This window comes from Mixophyes fleayi, chromosome 1, assembly GCF_038048845.1.
Source record: "Mixophyes fleayi isolate aMixFle1 chromosome 1, aMixFle1.hap1, whole genome shotgun sequence".
NCBI classification, from domain to species: Eukaryota; Metazoa; Chordata; class Amphibia; order Anura; family Limnodynastidae; genus Mixophyes; species Mixophyes fleayi.
This window is the reverse complement of record NC_134402.1, coordinates 27271842-27289316: the sequence shown is the minus strand read 5'-3', so window position 1 is coordinate 27289316 and position 17475 is coordinate 27271842. Positions and strand designations below refer to the sequence as shown.

At 39.9% G+C, this 17475-nt stretch overlaps 1 protein-coding gene across 1 annotated transcript in view; it reads right to left on the bottom strand.

Annotated features, from left to right (window-relative positions):
* Positions 1-17475, bottom strand: part of POLR1A (RNA polymerase I subunit A) — an 85517-nt gene that overhangs the window by 25903 nt on the left and 42139 nt on the right. The window contains exons 17-19 of the mRNA XM_075210270.1: positions 15736-15957; positions 14777-14961; positions 9390-9557 (exon numbers count right to left, since the gene is read on the bottom strand). Of these exons, the coding sequence (XP_075066371.1) occupies positions 9390-9557; positions 14777-14961; positions 15736-15957 (575 nt within the window). The remainder of the gene's footprint in view (positions 1-9389; positions 9558-14776; positions 14962-15735; positions 15958-17475) is intronic.

The window sequence follows — 17475 nt, the reverse complement described above, 5'->3', positions numbered from 1 at the left end:
GATATTACAAGCTGTTTTTATCTGTGTAAAATGGCGCTGATAAATGTTCTCAGAAATCAGGAGGGTTTGTTATGCCCATAATGAAATGTTACGAGATAAAATGTCGTCTGTGAGCGAGAATTGTGAATATATATTTGTATTTTAAACATGGAAATCACAGGATCTGAAAATATGTGTGAATATTTGGTTTACAAAGAGATGATGAGAAAGGAGTGGCTTTGAACACTAGCCCAGGTCTCGTCACTTTGACATTCCCTGTTTGTGATATTGGGGACTGCCCCTTTGAGGAAATCAGTTTTTCATTGCATGGAACGCATAGCGTCACAGTTAAGCTACAAAGAGAAACTTTTAAACAAGTGTCGTATTAGCAGCTGTTCAATGTGAATTAATAACAGTTACTGTAATTCCTAGTGAATAAATGTTAATCTCTATGCAAAAGTTTTTCTTCACAGATCTCCAGCAAAAAAGACCATTTAGGCAATCCAGATTGCATTGATCCAACTTCCAATGAATAGAAGTTTGCAATATGTTTTGGTCAACAGCCACAACAAACATAAGTATAAACTAATGAAGGATTTAAAGAACGTAGATTCTGCTGAGTAATGATTACCTTGTTTTGGAAAGAGATATTAGAGTTTATGGGCTATTCGCATAGCAAATGCATGAACTAGGTGGTTTTTCTGTATGTCGAAGAAGGTGAGAAGATGTTTTTAAAGGGAAAAGGAGAAATGGACTAACATAGTTGAATATGAAATAGTGTTTAGGTTTATTTTTGGTTTTTTTTTAAAAACCAAATTTTATATCAGATGGTTTGAAAGACAGTAATGCAGCAATGGCAGCCACAGTACCCAGAGACAAGGTTGTTACAATATGTGGATGATTTGTTATTGTGTGCAACAAATAAACAACAATGTAAAACAGAAACAATAAAACTACTTATGTTTTTACATAAGGTAGGATGCAAAATAAGCAAGGATAAATTGCATGTGGCACAATCCCAAGTAATCTTTTTGGGACACTGTATAGGAAAAGGAACAAAATACCTTACAGCAGACAAAATAAATGCTATAAAAGATGTTCCTGTGCCCACTACAGTGCGAAAATTAAGAGCCTTTTTAGGCTTGGTAGGTGATTGCAGAGAATGGATACCCAACATCTCTGCATTATTAGACCCTCTGTATGAAACCACCAAGGGTAATAACAAGGGCCCAATTGCAACTTACAGATAAACAGGTTGATGTTTTTCTCCAAATAAAGGCAATCATTTTACAAGCACCAGCCCTGGGGTTACCAAATTATGATAAACCCTTTGTATATTCTGTCATGAGCAGAAGGGCTTTGCACGCGGTGTATTAACTCAAGAGCATGGTGGTAAACAACGACCTTTGGGGTATTACTCAGGAAACTTAGACCCTGTAATCAGAGGTTCAGCTTCATGCATAAGAGCAGTAGCTTTTATGAAGCATGCAAGCGTCATAAAAGCATTATTTGAGGCCTTAGCAGCCCCTACAGAAGTGGCTATTTTAAAGGTAAAAGCACACACTAAGGAGCAAACGTTTGAAGTAAAAGGTAATAGATTAGCAGATAAAGCAGCAGAAGGATACTGCACAAACAAAGCTTATGACTGGAAACATATTATTCTATAGAAAAATGTTTAATCTGAAAAAACCAAGAAAGGTTTAAGTTAGATGGAAGAAAAATAAGATGTGAAGGAACCTTCTGTGCAGGGACTCTAGAAACATATACAATAAAAACAAAAGTTCAAGTATGTAAATTTATTGTTATGCCCATGATTTTGCAGGATGGTAACCTATGGACACCTGCATTCAAGGGACATTATATTGATAACAAAAACAGGTCACATAATTTAGACCTCTGTGATGACACGGACATGGGACCAGTATGCCCACAACAGACTTATCTTTGAACCATGTTTACTACAGCATAATACCAACATTTGTATATGGACATTGCATCCAAAAGGAAAAGAATATGAGACATTAATAGAGGTGGCTCCTCAGATGGTTTTCCTCATCACATATGATGAAGCAATAACACAAACTTATTGACTAGCTTACCCGTTCTCAGGGTGCTTAATAAATGTAACACACTTACAATGACAAGGAAAGTTGCTAATGTTCTATAAAGATAAAATGACACAGGTGGACAAAATGTTCATGTATAATGATTTAACATTACCTCAACTGACCCTAGATATAGGGATGATAGTGAGGGTAATTAATGAAACCAAGTTACTAAATGATCATCTTAAACAGGTAAATTATACCAATAATCATACTAAAATAGTAACTATTATTGAAGGAAATGAGCTAAGAGGCATGGCTACCAAATTAAAGGAGGATTTGGAAAAGCATTGGTGGGATGTGTTTACAGGGGCATCCCCCACAGTATCTGCAATGTTAAATATGCTGATACACCCAGTATTGATACTATGTATAATCATTTTACTACTCAGCTTATGGAACTGCTTTATTGCCTATAAAATGTTTTGCGCCCCCAGACCTTTTCAGCTATATTGATACCTTACCCTCACCTTCCTATTCAAACTATGCAGCACAAAAGGTGATCCCCCTTTTTGTGAAATAAGTGACTAAGACACTTGCCGAGCGCACTGCATATTTTTATACCTAATCTACCCCTGATTTATATTACTAAGCCCCCCCCCGGATACCTCCTATTGTCATACCATAATAAGATGAATGTATGTGGATTATAAGACTTTGACTGAATGTATCTTTACCAGCGTCTAGGGTCCAGAAGGGATTCCATTCATTGAAGTAGGCAAAGTGCAGGTATAATCCACAGACATAAAAAGACAGGTAGCATTTTAAAAGTATGATAAAGAGGAGGATCTGTGAGAGTTAATATGGTAAAAAGTACATATATTGATCAAACTTGTAAAATAAAAGATGCTTTTCTTTGTTTTTCTGAATATGATATTCACACAAGTTTTTCTCTGTTTCTTTCTCATGTGAAAATGCTGAGCTATATGCCAAACAATCCAGATACCAGAAGGGAACATCAGTTTGGCAATACGCCCAGAGCTCATGGTGAAGGCGAAGGTTGCAGACTGCTGTCCTTGGAGATAAGGAATTACAGCGTCTGAGGAGGAATAAACAAAATTTGTATAGACTCTTTCTGTTCTTACTATGTTCAATTTTCCTATGGGAACATGCAATTGTTTTTAGATAACAAATGTGCCTGCGAGCACACCTTTTATGTATAAATAAAGCCTTCTGACTAGGGGGCAGTCAGAATTGATTCTCATTCAGCCCTAAAAAACTGAGTGTGTCTCTTCTCTATCGATCGATAACCCATTTGTTTCACAGGTACCAGAGCTGATAAGTTACACTATTGGGGTGTAACTCTGACACTCTTCTTTTTCGTGCATTAATGAATCAGGCCCCCAATATGCAAACAGTTTTGTAGAACTAATGCATTAGGTGGACCTGCAGCTCTCCTCCTTCGCCTCTTACACCAGCTCCCTCTACTGGAAAGGGCTAATTTATGAATGAGAATAAGAAAAAGCAGCTACCCCCTGGTAAACAGATGCTGGAGACTAGATCAGGAGGTATGACTTCTGGACACCTGTTATCCCCTCCTGTGCTGGTCTGCGCTGTGGGAGGAGTTTAACCGCCATCAGTAAATGTCTAAGAGCCAGTTATGCCGCCCACACAGGCTGCAACTTAACAGCTGATACTGCAACTTGCTTGTGATACAAAGAAATAGACTGGAGCATTATCAGACATGTCGGTAAATGCTGCTTGAAGATGACCCCAGTTTACAGCTATCAGTCTGCGTGCGTGGTCATGTCCTGACAGCGCTAACAGGCTGAAGTCATGCCAGCGGTAATCCGATCCCCGGACACAAAGGCGCGACTGGCTGGAACTCGCCCGCGTGTTCCGATAACAGCGGAGAACTTACTTAGCACTGTTCAGTTGCTGTCTATGTATAATACTTCATTGTCCTCAGCAAACCAGGTGAACAAACAGGCTCCCCCAAAACTCACCTGCCAAACAGCAACCCCGACCCCACCCCCCCAGAAGGAAAGAGAAATTAAAATACGCTCATCAAAACAAAAATTAGTATGGTATCTTTATCCCAGCTTAACTTACAACTGTCTCCATGAATAAACATTTGTTTAGTTTAGAGTAAATATATGTCTCGCTAATGAAACCCTACTAACTAGCTGTCAGATATGTGATCAGCACAAAAGTCACATGACACAAGTGGGATGGAATTTTGCTTAAAGAAGAACGATCAGGAAAAACTAAAAACTAAAGTAGTAACAGATTGAAACAAAGCAACAAATAGCTCAATATGGTCATTATTTAATATCTTAAAAGGACAGAAAATGTAAATCCAACTATAAGCGGATATACATAGCAAACACTGTAAGAGTTTGTATCAATGTCTGGTGTAATCGTTGTTTCCTATATGTTATCTTTATTATTTTACTGCAATAAATCTTTTTTTATTTTTTTATTTACAGAATGGTCTTTAATCTGTCTTTTCACCCTGCTGCGGGAATCACCTGCACTGAGCTAATAGCTGCTGCATGCAAATGTGATCTCGGGAACAGAACCAACAGAACTGAGCTATAATGGAGAGAATTGTTCACCTTCACTTTAAACAGTTATCCTGAGCTGTCATTTTTAGATATATCCGTCTGTTACTATGTGTTGCTGAAGTAATAGGTGTCTGTTATTCTACACATGTAAATAACTTTTGAAAACAAATGTAGACAGGGGAAGAGATAAGGAAGGCACATGGCTGTTGGACATGACAACTAGAATTGTTTAAACTGCTCATTCCATAGAGAAGAGCTAAGCTATACCTGCACTATATTAAGATCAGAAACAATGGCTAAGGAACACTTGCCTTATTTAAAGACTGGTTTATTTAACATTAATAAATCAAGGGCAGGATTCTCTCTATCTACTGTCTGACTCCCTCGTACATCCTGTCATGTATTTTGATGTACTCCGTGTGAGTCCCAATACCATTACTCACACTCATCTCAGGAGCAAACGCAGAAATTTTAAAAAGCGGTTTACAAATAAATAAATAGGTAGCTTTGAGACTGTGTGTGTGTGTGTGTGTGTGTGCGTTTTTACACACCAACACTGTGGGGACCCGAGTCGTAGAGGGGACAGAAATTGAGGTCCCCACAATGCTTCCCAAGGCTAATCAATGCAGGGGACTTTGTTGATATGCTCAGTATAAAAATCTGCCATGTCCCCGCAAGTCACATTTGTCGGAACAGAAGTGTGCGTGTGTCCAATGTGGAGGGGAAAGTGTGTGAGCATCCCACCGCTAGAGGCCAGTGGACCGTCCAAATGTACAGCAGGAGCAGGAAGAGGAAGTGACGGCAGCCTGCCAGCGCATTATACACTAAGCGGGTAAACAGTCGAATCCGTCGACTGCTGAATGTAAAGCGGGAACAGGGAAGCATGACAGAGCTCACCAGTAGCTCCGACTATAGCCGGAAGAGCAATGGAGATGAGTATGAGTCAATCTTCCCCTCCATTCATCTCCAATCTCCTCTCTACCTACACTCCTACCCACCCCTCCGCTCTGCCTGTGACCGCCGCCTCACTACTTCACTGATCGCCTCCTCTCACTCTCGTCTTCAGGACTTTGCCCGGGCTGCTCCCCTGCTGTGGAACAATCTTCCACGTTCCATCAGGTTAGCATCTACTCTCAAAGGCTTCAAGCGTCCCTTAAAACTTATTTCTTTATTCAAGTCTATCAGTCCTCCTAACTCCCTTGTCCTGGCTCTCCCCCCCAGTTAGTACCACCCAATTTGTGTCTCCCCCTTCCCTTTAGGATGTAAGCTCTCAGGAGCAGGGCCCTCTTTCCTTGTGTGCTCCTTCTACTATTCCATCACCCTCTGTACCTCTTGGCCTGCTTCCCTAGCCCTGTTTTTCCTGTTTTCTTAAGCTTCGGCCTTCTTCTTGCTGATTTCTACCATCCCTTTCACTATCTGTCCCAGAAATAATCTGATTTGCTTTACCTTGTTACCGTGTTTGTATATATTTTTGTATCATGTTGTGTCTTGGTTCTGTTTTCTGTATATGTAATGTACGGCGCTGCGGACGCTTTGTGGCGCCTTATAAGTCAAAGATAATAATAATAATAATAATAATAATAATATGACCCCGACACTTCAGAGGAGAGCGGTTCAGACACCAAAAAAACAACAACTGTGTGAATATATAAGCTGACTGCAGCTGGGCTCTCAGGTTAAAAGGTCATGCTCATTACAAAACTAAACAAGTACATACCACATAAAAATAAATAAAAATAAATATAATACAGAGTTTCAATATATATAAAAAATGAATTGAACAAATGAACAGATGTATTTCTTCCCGTTCTCACCGCTACTTAATATATAATGTGTCTTTCAAATATCCACAAAGATGTTGTAGCCGCATTGCATATAATAGCAATATAATATTACTTCCATAAAAAATACTACACAATCCAAATTCTTCAGTGTTACATATAAGCCCATTAAGACGGCAGCAGCCCGGGTGAGGTCAGATTATTTTTCGGACGCTCTTATACCATTTACCATCTGCTACGAATATATTCACACAGAGGTTGTTTTTTATCATTGTGTTTCAGTACTGAAATAAATATGAGTTTATAATATTTAGATCCGGTTCTCTGTATTTTACGGAATCACACTATGGTATTTTGTTTCTTTTTTCCCTTCTATGTTTATTACATCAATTGGAGTATATAAGGGAATTACACGTGCTACATATGAAGAGGGGATACCCTGGAGATTGGTGATCGTGTGAATCATTGGATATTAGGTTCAGTTCTACACACACAGGAGACTGCAGCTAGAAGAGCTACGAGAAGGAGATCTGTTGTCCGTAGCAACAAGCCTACCGAAGGGGTCTATCCACTGAGCCTACGGTTAACCACTGGGCACTACTTGCAAAAAAATCCCCTGACACCCTGATCTTGTTCAATCGAAGAAGGGAAGGGGAAGTTTCAAAAATGTTGCGGACTACCTTCTCCTCAAGAGAAACCTCGGATCTCCACGAAGAGGTGTCCCTAACGTTTTCCAAGGTTGAGAGGAAGCTCTGCCGGCACTTCACTCGCATTGAAATCCAAGGAAAACAAGGGAGAAAAGTCCCCATCATGCTGACACCAGCCATGCAAGCTGCAATGGATCTACTCGCAGAAAAGCGTGACAAATGTGGAGTGGATAGCCAAAATGTCTACATGTTCGCCAGACCAGCTGCCTTGTCACACTTCAGAGGCTCCGATTGCATACAAGTGTTTGCTCAAGAGTGTGGGGCCAAGCATCCCCAAACGCTGTCTTCCAGGAAGCTTCGAAAGCACATTGCCACTCTCTTGAAGGTCCTCAACCAAATGACACAGAACTGAATCAGTTGGCAGACTTTCTTGGGCACAACATCAGGGTGCACCACCAGTATTATCGCCTCCCAAAAGGTACCCTCCAACTCACCAAGGTCAGCAAACTGTTAATGGCTCTTGAGAGTGTCAGACTGGACGAATTCAAAGGTAAGAATTTGGACGAGATGCACATTGATCTGGACGGCATGTGGAAAATCTGGTGTCTAATATATGCTTTTGACTTTAACCTCAGTCACACACATATTATATATATATATATATATATATATATATATATGTTTATTTTCAGAACGGGTCCAGCTACTGAGCGACATGTTGGATGATGAGCAATCCCCTGTGACAGAGGGACGAGTGTCAATCATTTGGTTGACACTGCCACATCAGAAGAGAGGCGGTGTATGGACCCGGCAACACGAGACCAGTACGAGCCATAGCTTCCACAGGTAGGTGTAGCACACAGTTCTGCTAGGCAGAAGAATTTTGCCTTCTCTGTATTTTGTAGAGCCATAACGGACCACTCTACTTGCTTTCAGGTTGCAAGGATGTGAGGAGGAAATCCTGGGACTGAGAGCAGGTCCAGGCTGTGAAGAAACACCTGATGAGGTTTATACAGACATGCTGGGTGCCCGGAAAGTGAGACTGTGTTGCATGCCTCATGGCTGAACCATCCATACTGAAAGATCAGAACTGGTCGGAGGTGAAATTCTACATAAAGAACCGCATAACAGCTTTAAAGAGTCATCAAACTTGTTGAAATGATGCGCAGTGGTTGAACAGAGCTGTAGCCTCCATGGCTAGGTGTCGGTGTAAGTGGGCATGAGGATGTCCTCAGACGGCCAGAATACACAAAACTTTCCCTACCATTGTTATTATTTATTAATTTATGTATGCGGGAATGTGGATGTCCTCAGACAGTCAAAATACATGACACTTTCCCCATCTTGCAGTCCGTGTCAGTATTTTATGCAAAGTCAAATTGTAAATCTCATGTGGTAACTCTGGTTACAAATCGCTCCTACACATACCCTTATGATTGTCCTGTCGACAGGGCATTAGGAAAGGGGTGTCTCTATACGTCATATTCCAGAAATGGGTCCTGACGATGCAATAAAAACGTACGTGTGTATGTCTCCCCCCCCACCCCGCGTCGCACCTCTACCTCCTCCCCCCCGCATGGCACCTCAACCCCCCGCGCCGCACTTCAACCCCCACGCATTGCACCTCTATCAGCATGGCGCCCCCTATGCCCATGTCGCACCTCTACCCCCGCCCCCCCTCCCCCGGACCCCCCACCCACGTCGCACCTCTACCACCACCACCACCCCCCCCCCCCCGTGTCGCACCACCACCCCCACCCTCGTGGCGCGCCTCTACCCCCCGCATCACGCCTCTACCTCCACCCACCCCCGCGTCGCACCTCTACACCCCCGCTACATGTTTTACAGCTATAACTTTGTCTGAGATACTGTACATCCGCTGACCATGAACACAGACACTTATGATAAGAATATAGAAGCCCGGCTGACATTTGGCAAAGCACCCGAATTCTGTTTGTCGAGAGAGACAGGTACAAGGACATGGTATTCTGGCGCAAAGGACAGCCTATATGTAAATACAGGGCGAGAGCCTTATTGCGTCAAAGCGCTGAACCTCTGATCTATTGTCACAAAGGAAAATATCAGCAAGTATTCCTCACCCATTGCATTATATCCATCCAGCTAACAGCAGTGGCAATCATCTTTATTTATATAGCGCCAGCATATTCCGTAGCGCTTTACAGTTGGCAATAGACTAATGTCAGTAACTCTCACGCTAGTACATGCACCATGTCACAGACAAATATAACACAAGAAACAAGGCTTAAACAGATGACTGAAAGGGTAAACAACTTCATGACTACGCAGCAGCATGTGATGACCGGTGTACTGTACAATAGATAGAAGGATTCTAGTATTTGCACCACTTACCTGGGAATACCCAGAGTGACATTCATTTCTCCTCTGCCCGCAAAGTGGAAGGTGTTCAGCGTCATTTGGGTAGAGGGTTCTCCGATGCTTTGAGCCGCCAGAAGCCCCACCGCCTCCCCCGGGTCACACAGGGCTCTCTGCCACTTCAGCTGGAACAGAGTGCTTAATCTGCAAACACAGAATAAAGACCACCCGTATTGTAACATGCATTGTAAAACACAGGAGACATGGCTTCACTAACAATACATGTTCAGGTCTTGTTCACTAGAACACGTCTCCATTTCCAATAGATCAATTGTTCATAAGATATCGCTAGGTAAAGTCAACCAAACACTTTCACTTTATTTTTTAAATCTCTTTTAAAACATAAAAAAACGCAAAACATTGCTAGATAACTTTACATCGAGATTAGTTGCCGGTCTGTTTTCGTGTATAAAATTAATTGAGAGCAATTCTTAAAAAGGGATTTCAACACTTTTTTCATATGCCTAAAATCAATAGTAAGATGATTTCTAAATCACTGCTCACTTCTCTGCTGCCATGGAGAGAAAAAAAAGTAATCATTTAATAAGGAGCCCTCGTCAGCTGCACACAATAGAGTACAGTCATCTTGTGGACTAAAACAAGGTCCCAGAGCATGCAGCCAACTCATTATGTCCTAGCGAATTGACCGGTCCTCTGAATGTAGGTGCAGCCCCTCCGTGCGTAGGCAACTGGTGCTCTTTAATGCTGTTTCTAACCTATCTACTTGTGTGCTGAAGATTACATATATGTATCAAATGAATCTGCAAAGTTTGAGGCCTCCCAACCTGCTTTTTGGAGTAAATTTATCAAGCTGCGAGTTTCCGTTGGGTTTGAAAAGTGGAAATGTTGCCTATATCAGATTCTAGCTGTCATTTTATAAAATGTACTAAATTAATGACAGTTGGAATCTGACTGGTCGCTTTAGGCAACATCTCCACTTTCAAACCTGCCGGAAACTCGCAGCTTGATACATTTTCCCCCTTGTCATTATTCAATAACTAGACCAGGGACAGTCATAGATTTTAAATATTTGTCAATAGAAATTATGGTCTCTGTAAATATCCCTATTTTTTTTTTTTTTTATACGGACGAATACACTATTGCTGCCATTTAACCAAAGCTTCTTCAGTTCACACGAAACTTGTTGACCAAACTTCTCTAAAACAAGACCAGGAAGAAGGATCCTCTGCAGACTTAGGAGACCACAGACACGAATTGCGTGCAAATAATTAGCTTTGTGGACACCTCACAGTGAAACAGGTTTTATCTAGCAGAGGTGTGCAGGATCTTATTTTGTCTAACATTTTATCTTAACAGATGTTTACAGGCGAATATTGTCACTTAGACTTCCCAAACGCATTGTTGGGTCAATTTCTTTTTAATAGAGAAGACCTGCCCATGGCAGCATGTAATGTTATATTCTATGTAAGTGGGATAATATTCAATCATCACAGCAATCTGCATTGCAGGAAAACATCTAAATCATCTTTATAGCGATCTGCAGTCACATAAAGTGACCTAAGGGAGTATTCTGGAAAAATGTAAAATTTCCGTGTGTGCTCCAATACTCCATTAGTATACTCATGAGGGCCCAATGCCCTAGATCCAAGGGGTTTAGGAATTACTCTTCCTTGACTGTGTCTGTAATGGTAACTTCTCAAACCTTACACCTCAAAATAGATCTATATTCAGTGCTACACTATCAATGGCTGTTTGGAAAATTCCCAAAAAACAACTGTACATAGGTTGAAAAGATAAAAAGCTAAACTTGAAAAAGAAGTAATGGGAATCAATCCAGCGTCGCTGATCTACTCAAAGGACAAAATATGAAAAAATATATATAATACTAAACATGAACCAGTGGAGTCGAAGTTCTTCACAATTCCTCATAGGTGGATATAAAAAAGAGAAAGAAAATACATAGTAGTGCAATATTGTATAATACATATAGAACACCAAACAGTATTGCAAAAACATCTGGTGTAGTGGTTAGCACTTCTTTTATTAATCACCAACCAGCATATCCTTTTCCTTTAGGTAATACACTTAGATTTACTAAGCTGCGGGTTTGAAAAAGTGGGGATGTTGCCTATAGCAACCAATCAGATTCTTGCTTTCATTTATTTAGTACATTCTACAAAATGACAGCTAGAATCTGATTGGTTGCTATAGGCAACACCCCCACTTTTTCAAACCCGCAGCTTAGTAAATCTAGCCCTTAGACTTTGTTCTTGAAATTTTCATATAAAGTAGATTATTTTAGCGATGTCTCATTCATGATCAATCCACAAGAACCAAAAATATATCTCCAATTTATCTCATTGAAGACATACAAAAAATATACAAAAGATCTAGTGCAATAGGTTTTGACAATCCAATATAATTTATTAAATCCCAAATGTAAAAAACAACAATAAAAGATATAATCAAAATTCACAATATCTGAGGGATTTCAGATACTCATACCAGAAATACGGAGACAAATCGCATATAAATTGTAGATGTTAAACCCGGGTTGCCCTACAGCGGATCTCCTATAAAGATATCAAAGTCCAGGACGAGTAATCGGTCATCCACAAGTATACTTACTGACGCGTTTCGACTCCCTTAGCAAACCTTCTTCAAGGTAGTGTACTGAAGGATATGACGTTTCATTTATAGTCCTTAATGTTGGTCACATGACTCTCGCATAAATTAACATTAATTAATACATATACTTAAAATTCAAACCAAAATACATTCTCCAAAGATTCATATATATAGATAAAAACAAAATATCACAATTCTCTCTTAAAATTGATAAAATATTACAATATTAAAAATGTGCCTTAAAATAAACTTGATCGACCATCTACTTATTTAATCAATATAAATGGCATAGAAAGAGTTCCAACGCAAAAATCCCCATAGCAAATATCATAGAATTTATATAAATAAATCCAATTCACCTCCGGGCTTGTAAAATACCTGCATTAGTGTACATGATGTTTTATGAAAATTTATAAAAAAAAAATTGACATGAAAAATTTTATTGATTTGTGTATTAATGTTAAATAACTACAATGATGGATGTATTTTGTTATATCATTTTATATATTAATCTCAGATCACAATATTTATTATTCGTATAATAGATTGTTTCGCGATGAAGCGGGGATGAGATCCAGCCTAGTAAACGCCACATATGTGCTGTAAGAATAATTAATAGTGATGCTTGGAAAAGCCCAGAGGTGAATCGGATTTAATGATATAAATTCCTTGGAACTCTTACTATGCCATTATACTGACTGAATAAGTAGATGGTCGATCAAGTTTATTTTCCGGCACATTTTTAATATTGTAATATTTTATCAATTTTAAGAGAGAATTGTGATATTTTGTTTTTATCTATATATATATATATATATATATATATATATATATATATATATATGAATCTTTGGAGAATGTATTTTGGCTTGAATTTTAAGGATTTGTATGTGTATTAATTTATGTTGATTTATGCGAGAGTCATGTGACCAACATTAAGGACTCATATCTTTCGGTACACTCACTACCTTGAAAAACACTTGCTAGGGTAGTCGAAACGCGTCGGAAAGTGTACTTGTGGATGCCAGATTACTCTTCCTGGACTTTGATATCTTTATAGGAGATCCACTGTAGGGCGAGCCGGGTTTAACATCTACAATCTACATCTGATTTGTCTCCTTATTTCCGGTATGAGTATCTGAAATCCCTCAGATAATTGTGAATTTTGATTATATCTTTTATTGTTGTTTTTCATGTATGGGATTTAATAAATTCTATTGGATTGTCAAAACCAATTGCACTAGATCCTTTATCTCATTGAAGACATACAATAAATAGACAAAGTGGAGATATATTTTAGGTTCCTGTGGATTGATCATGAACGAGACATCGCTAAAATAATCTACATTATATGACAATTTCAATAACAAAGTCTGTGTGTTTCCTATAGGAAAGGGATATGCTGGTTGGTGATTAAGAAAGACACATGAATTACGTTTTGAACACAAGTATTCTTTGTGTAAGTGTATTCACCAAGGGGGAAAGATATTGGTGAACACCACGTGGAATAGAGGACAAGATAAAGACTACATTGAATAAATTAGATGTTTCTGCAATATTTTTCGGTGTTCTATATATATTATACAATATTGCACCATTATCTATTTTCTTTCTCTCTTTTTCATATCCACCTTTGAGGAGTTGAGAAGAACTTCGACTCCACTGGTTCATGTTAAGTATTATATATATTTTTTCTGTTTGTCCTTTGAGTAAATCAGCGGCGCTGGATTGATTCCGATTACTTCTTTTTCAAGTTTAACTTCTCAATCCTTGATGGTTGGGTGATGTCTGAAAGTAAACCAAGGTCATTGGGCAGTCAATGGAACAGATTGGGCAAGAGCTGTGGAAAATGTAATCATCTACTTCATACAACCTCTACATCTCACCTACTTGGCTAGGAAGGCTTCAGTTAGCCATGGTGGACAATACTGTCACCTACACTCAGCCAGGAGCATTGGCTGGAGAGCAGCATGAAAGCAATGGTCAGACTTGCTGGGGATAGGACCACCACCAATGAGCAACATGGAGAAGAAGGGTGCCACCGTTACCTAAAGCTGCCCAGCTTGCCACCTGCTCTAGCCTACAGTGAAAGTCGATATTGCTTAGGAGGGTGATGAATCTCTACCTGGCAGACAACAAAGTTCAGAGCTTGTACAAGCAGCTGCTAGTTCTGAAGACAATAGATATGTTCTGTCCTGGCTGCTGCTTTATGGGTTTGCACCCAGAGGCAGAACCAGTGATGTCACAATGAGCCGACGGTCTCTGCTTGGCATTCTGAAGGGCCTTGAATTCTCTATATACTTTTATTCTATCCCTCCTAATACTCCCACAGTGCTCGGTTGCATGGGTATGACACCATTGGGGGGAGGGCCAGGTTCAGAAAGGCTCAATACATGACAGAAAGCAGTGTCTGACATAGAAGCCACAACTCCGTTCAGATGCAGTTCCCTTTATAAAGCATAATCAATATTAAAGTGAATGGAGCCTATCCATTCAATAAAGCCAATGACACCAACCACAGTGGAGCCAGTCATATGGGCTGAACCAATATTCTATCGAATGCAGCCTGAAAATTCACCAAGTTAACAGAGAATTTTGTATGAATGGGAAAGAACTTTCATGCAACAAGTGCTCTAACACATACATTTAGATTACTGTAGGTTACAGCATACGCATACATATACATACATACACACACACACACACACACACTCAATGAGATAGTTTTATATATTTTACAACACAAATGCCAATTACCATCAAATCTGACATACCTGTTGCAATCCTGCGTATCCTGTTGCCGGCTGTACTGATCCACTTTGTCTTGAAATGTTTCAGACACAGACCCAAAATAAATATCTGGTCGCAGGTCTGCAATGCAGGGGTCAGGCAGACGAGATGACCTTTTCACATACTTGTTCCGTGTCTTCTGGTCCAGGGAATACCAACTGTCCAACAGCTGCAAAAATCAGCATATCACATTCACATGCGCATACTAACACCTATATTAGGGACGGGCAACCTGAAACACTTCGGGGTCACATGGGACGGCCCTCTGACCTTCAAAGGGGCTTTACCTTACTCTTTATCTCAGGAATAAGTCAAAACATTACATTTAATCAAAGGAGGAGACACCTATCTGTAATAACATCAGCAGGCGTTTTAAACAAGTATCACAAGCTATAACAAATCTGACAATAAACCAGGAAAGAACTGGGGGCCACAGGTGAAGACTTGGGGGCCACACTTTGCCCATCACTGACCTACAGTGATCCCACCATTTATATTTACATATCTAAAGTAACAGATTGCTTATTTTTGGTGTGAAACAAACTGGCTCAGTCACTTGAACATGTTTCCATTGACAATAATGAAGGCAACCCCACTGAATTTCAATATGGCCAACATCAATGGTTGACCTGTGGGACTCACCCGCCAGTGTATGTAATGTGAACGCTTGGACATAGTCTGATTAACCATGTACTGTGTACTAACCATGCATTCATACAAGTAAAACATGAACCCAATCTGAAGCCATCAGTGAAGTCACATTAATAATGACCACCTTTGCATTGGCGCTATAGTACCCAAATCCAAATGACCTGCAAGTCTATCTGTGCATCATACCGAAGCTTTGCGCTCTCGATCTTATAAATACTTCAAAGCTTAAGCTGAGCTTCTTGACATGTGCAGACTAGTAACTAAGAGTGTTAGAAATAGGAATGGCTCTAACCTGCTTAACGGCCAGCTCTCTGCCATTCTCATACTGGCCCTCTGGACACATTCCTCTGGCCGCAGCCATTTTCTTCTGGGAATACAACAAGAAAGCCCCGAGCCTTTCGGAGCTTGTCGGGTGCTTCGCTCTCCACTTCCTGATGGCCTGGTTGTGCCGGCTTGCTTGCTCAGAATCCATCTTAGTCAGGACTTCATCCAAGCGCTTGGACTTCTTGATAACCTGTCGGAGAAAGACCATGAGACTAATAAACCTCATTTTACTTTCGGGTGTTTATTGTACCACTTGAAGACTTGGCATTTAATCAGTTGAACCCAACAAGTCTGATGTGACAACTGGTCGGGTTTTATTTATTTATTCATATGGACGAGGAAGTTTAAAAAGAGAAACTCTGCTGTCTAAGGAGTCACCAGACTACATGAAGAACGTAGTAGACCTTTAGAAGAAAAAAGCATTTTAGAGGTGGCCTAGTTGTATAAATATATCTGAGGGAGATACAGACATCTAGTTTTTCATAGCCAGGGCCAAGCTTCAGCATTAGCATATGAAAGGGTTCTCCACAGGCAGTCAGACTACAGAAGAAGTGGTGATGGCCAATTCTTACATTACTGTCTTACAAAACATTTAGATATATAAATTGCAATATTGGGGGTGACTGAATTAAACTTCCACTTACCGGATCAGGTAGGAAATACCCTCCTACCCCCATACTTACCATGAAGACAATATGGAAACTGCCTTATAGTGGTATTGCTTTGTCTTCTTCTGGATCAACACTGTTAGAACTTTGTAGACTTATTGTTTTTTATATATAAACTTTATTAACTTGTCATGTGTGGACTTAAAATTATGCTTGTGGGATATTTTAGAGTTAAATGAAGTGATGTAAAGAAACCGAATATTGTTGAGGGCTTTATAAATTACAAATTGGCTATTCTGCATGACAGGCAATAATTATAAGAACAGAGAGAAGGGTAGCGCTCAAAGAGCAAAGAAAGGATACTTGAATGTATTATTATTGCTTCAGTTGTGATCTACACCACAATCTTTTAGCATCAGTTTCCTATGAGCCTCGAATCACTACTTTGTGCTATTGGGAGACCCTGCCCTTTCCCCTATTTAACGGTCTGTCTGTGGCCTTCTGTTCCCACATCATGACACTGCCCCTGTCACATGCAACAATCATAGCATTGAGCTCCTACAGATCAGCACACTCAAAATACCAATGACATGATTGGCTACAGGTACCAACCACGGATATGCATATATGCACTAAAAGTCAACCTATTACCCATTGATGTTAAGGAGTGGTTGCTCATTTGAAAAAAAACAAAAAAACGGTGAACTCTTGTGATACAAAAGTCTAATGCAGTCATGGAGATGAAACATTATATAATGCATGGGTTTTCCACCAATCGATACCAAGCAGAGAACAAAGGCAACAAAGCTGGCTCTCTTATACCTCTCAGAAGAGATCTTTAAATGACTCCAAAGGTTATGTTGTACAGATGCTTTATGTCAAGCTGACACACATGATATAGATTCAATATAGCAAACATCATAAATTCCAGCTGTAATTATTGTGCTATGACTTGATGTGTCCGTATCACTGTATACCATATGTCAGAGTATACATTATATTCCCCTTAATGATTCAAATGTCAATAGCAACCAAAGAGCAAGCTTACTCCCCAACACTAACATGTGTCCTCTTATCACTTGGTCTCACGGATTTTATTT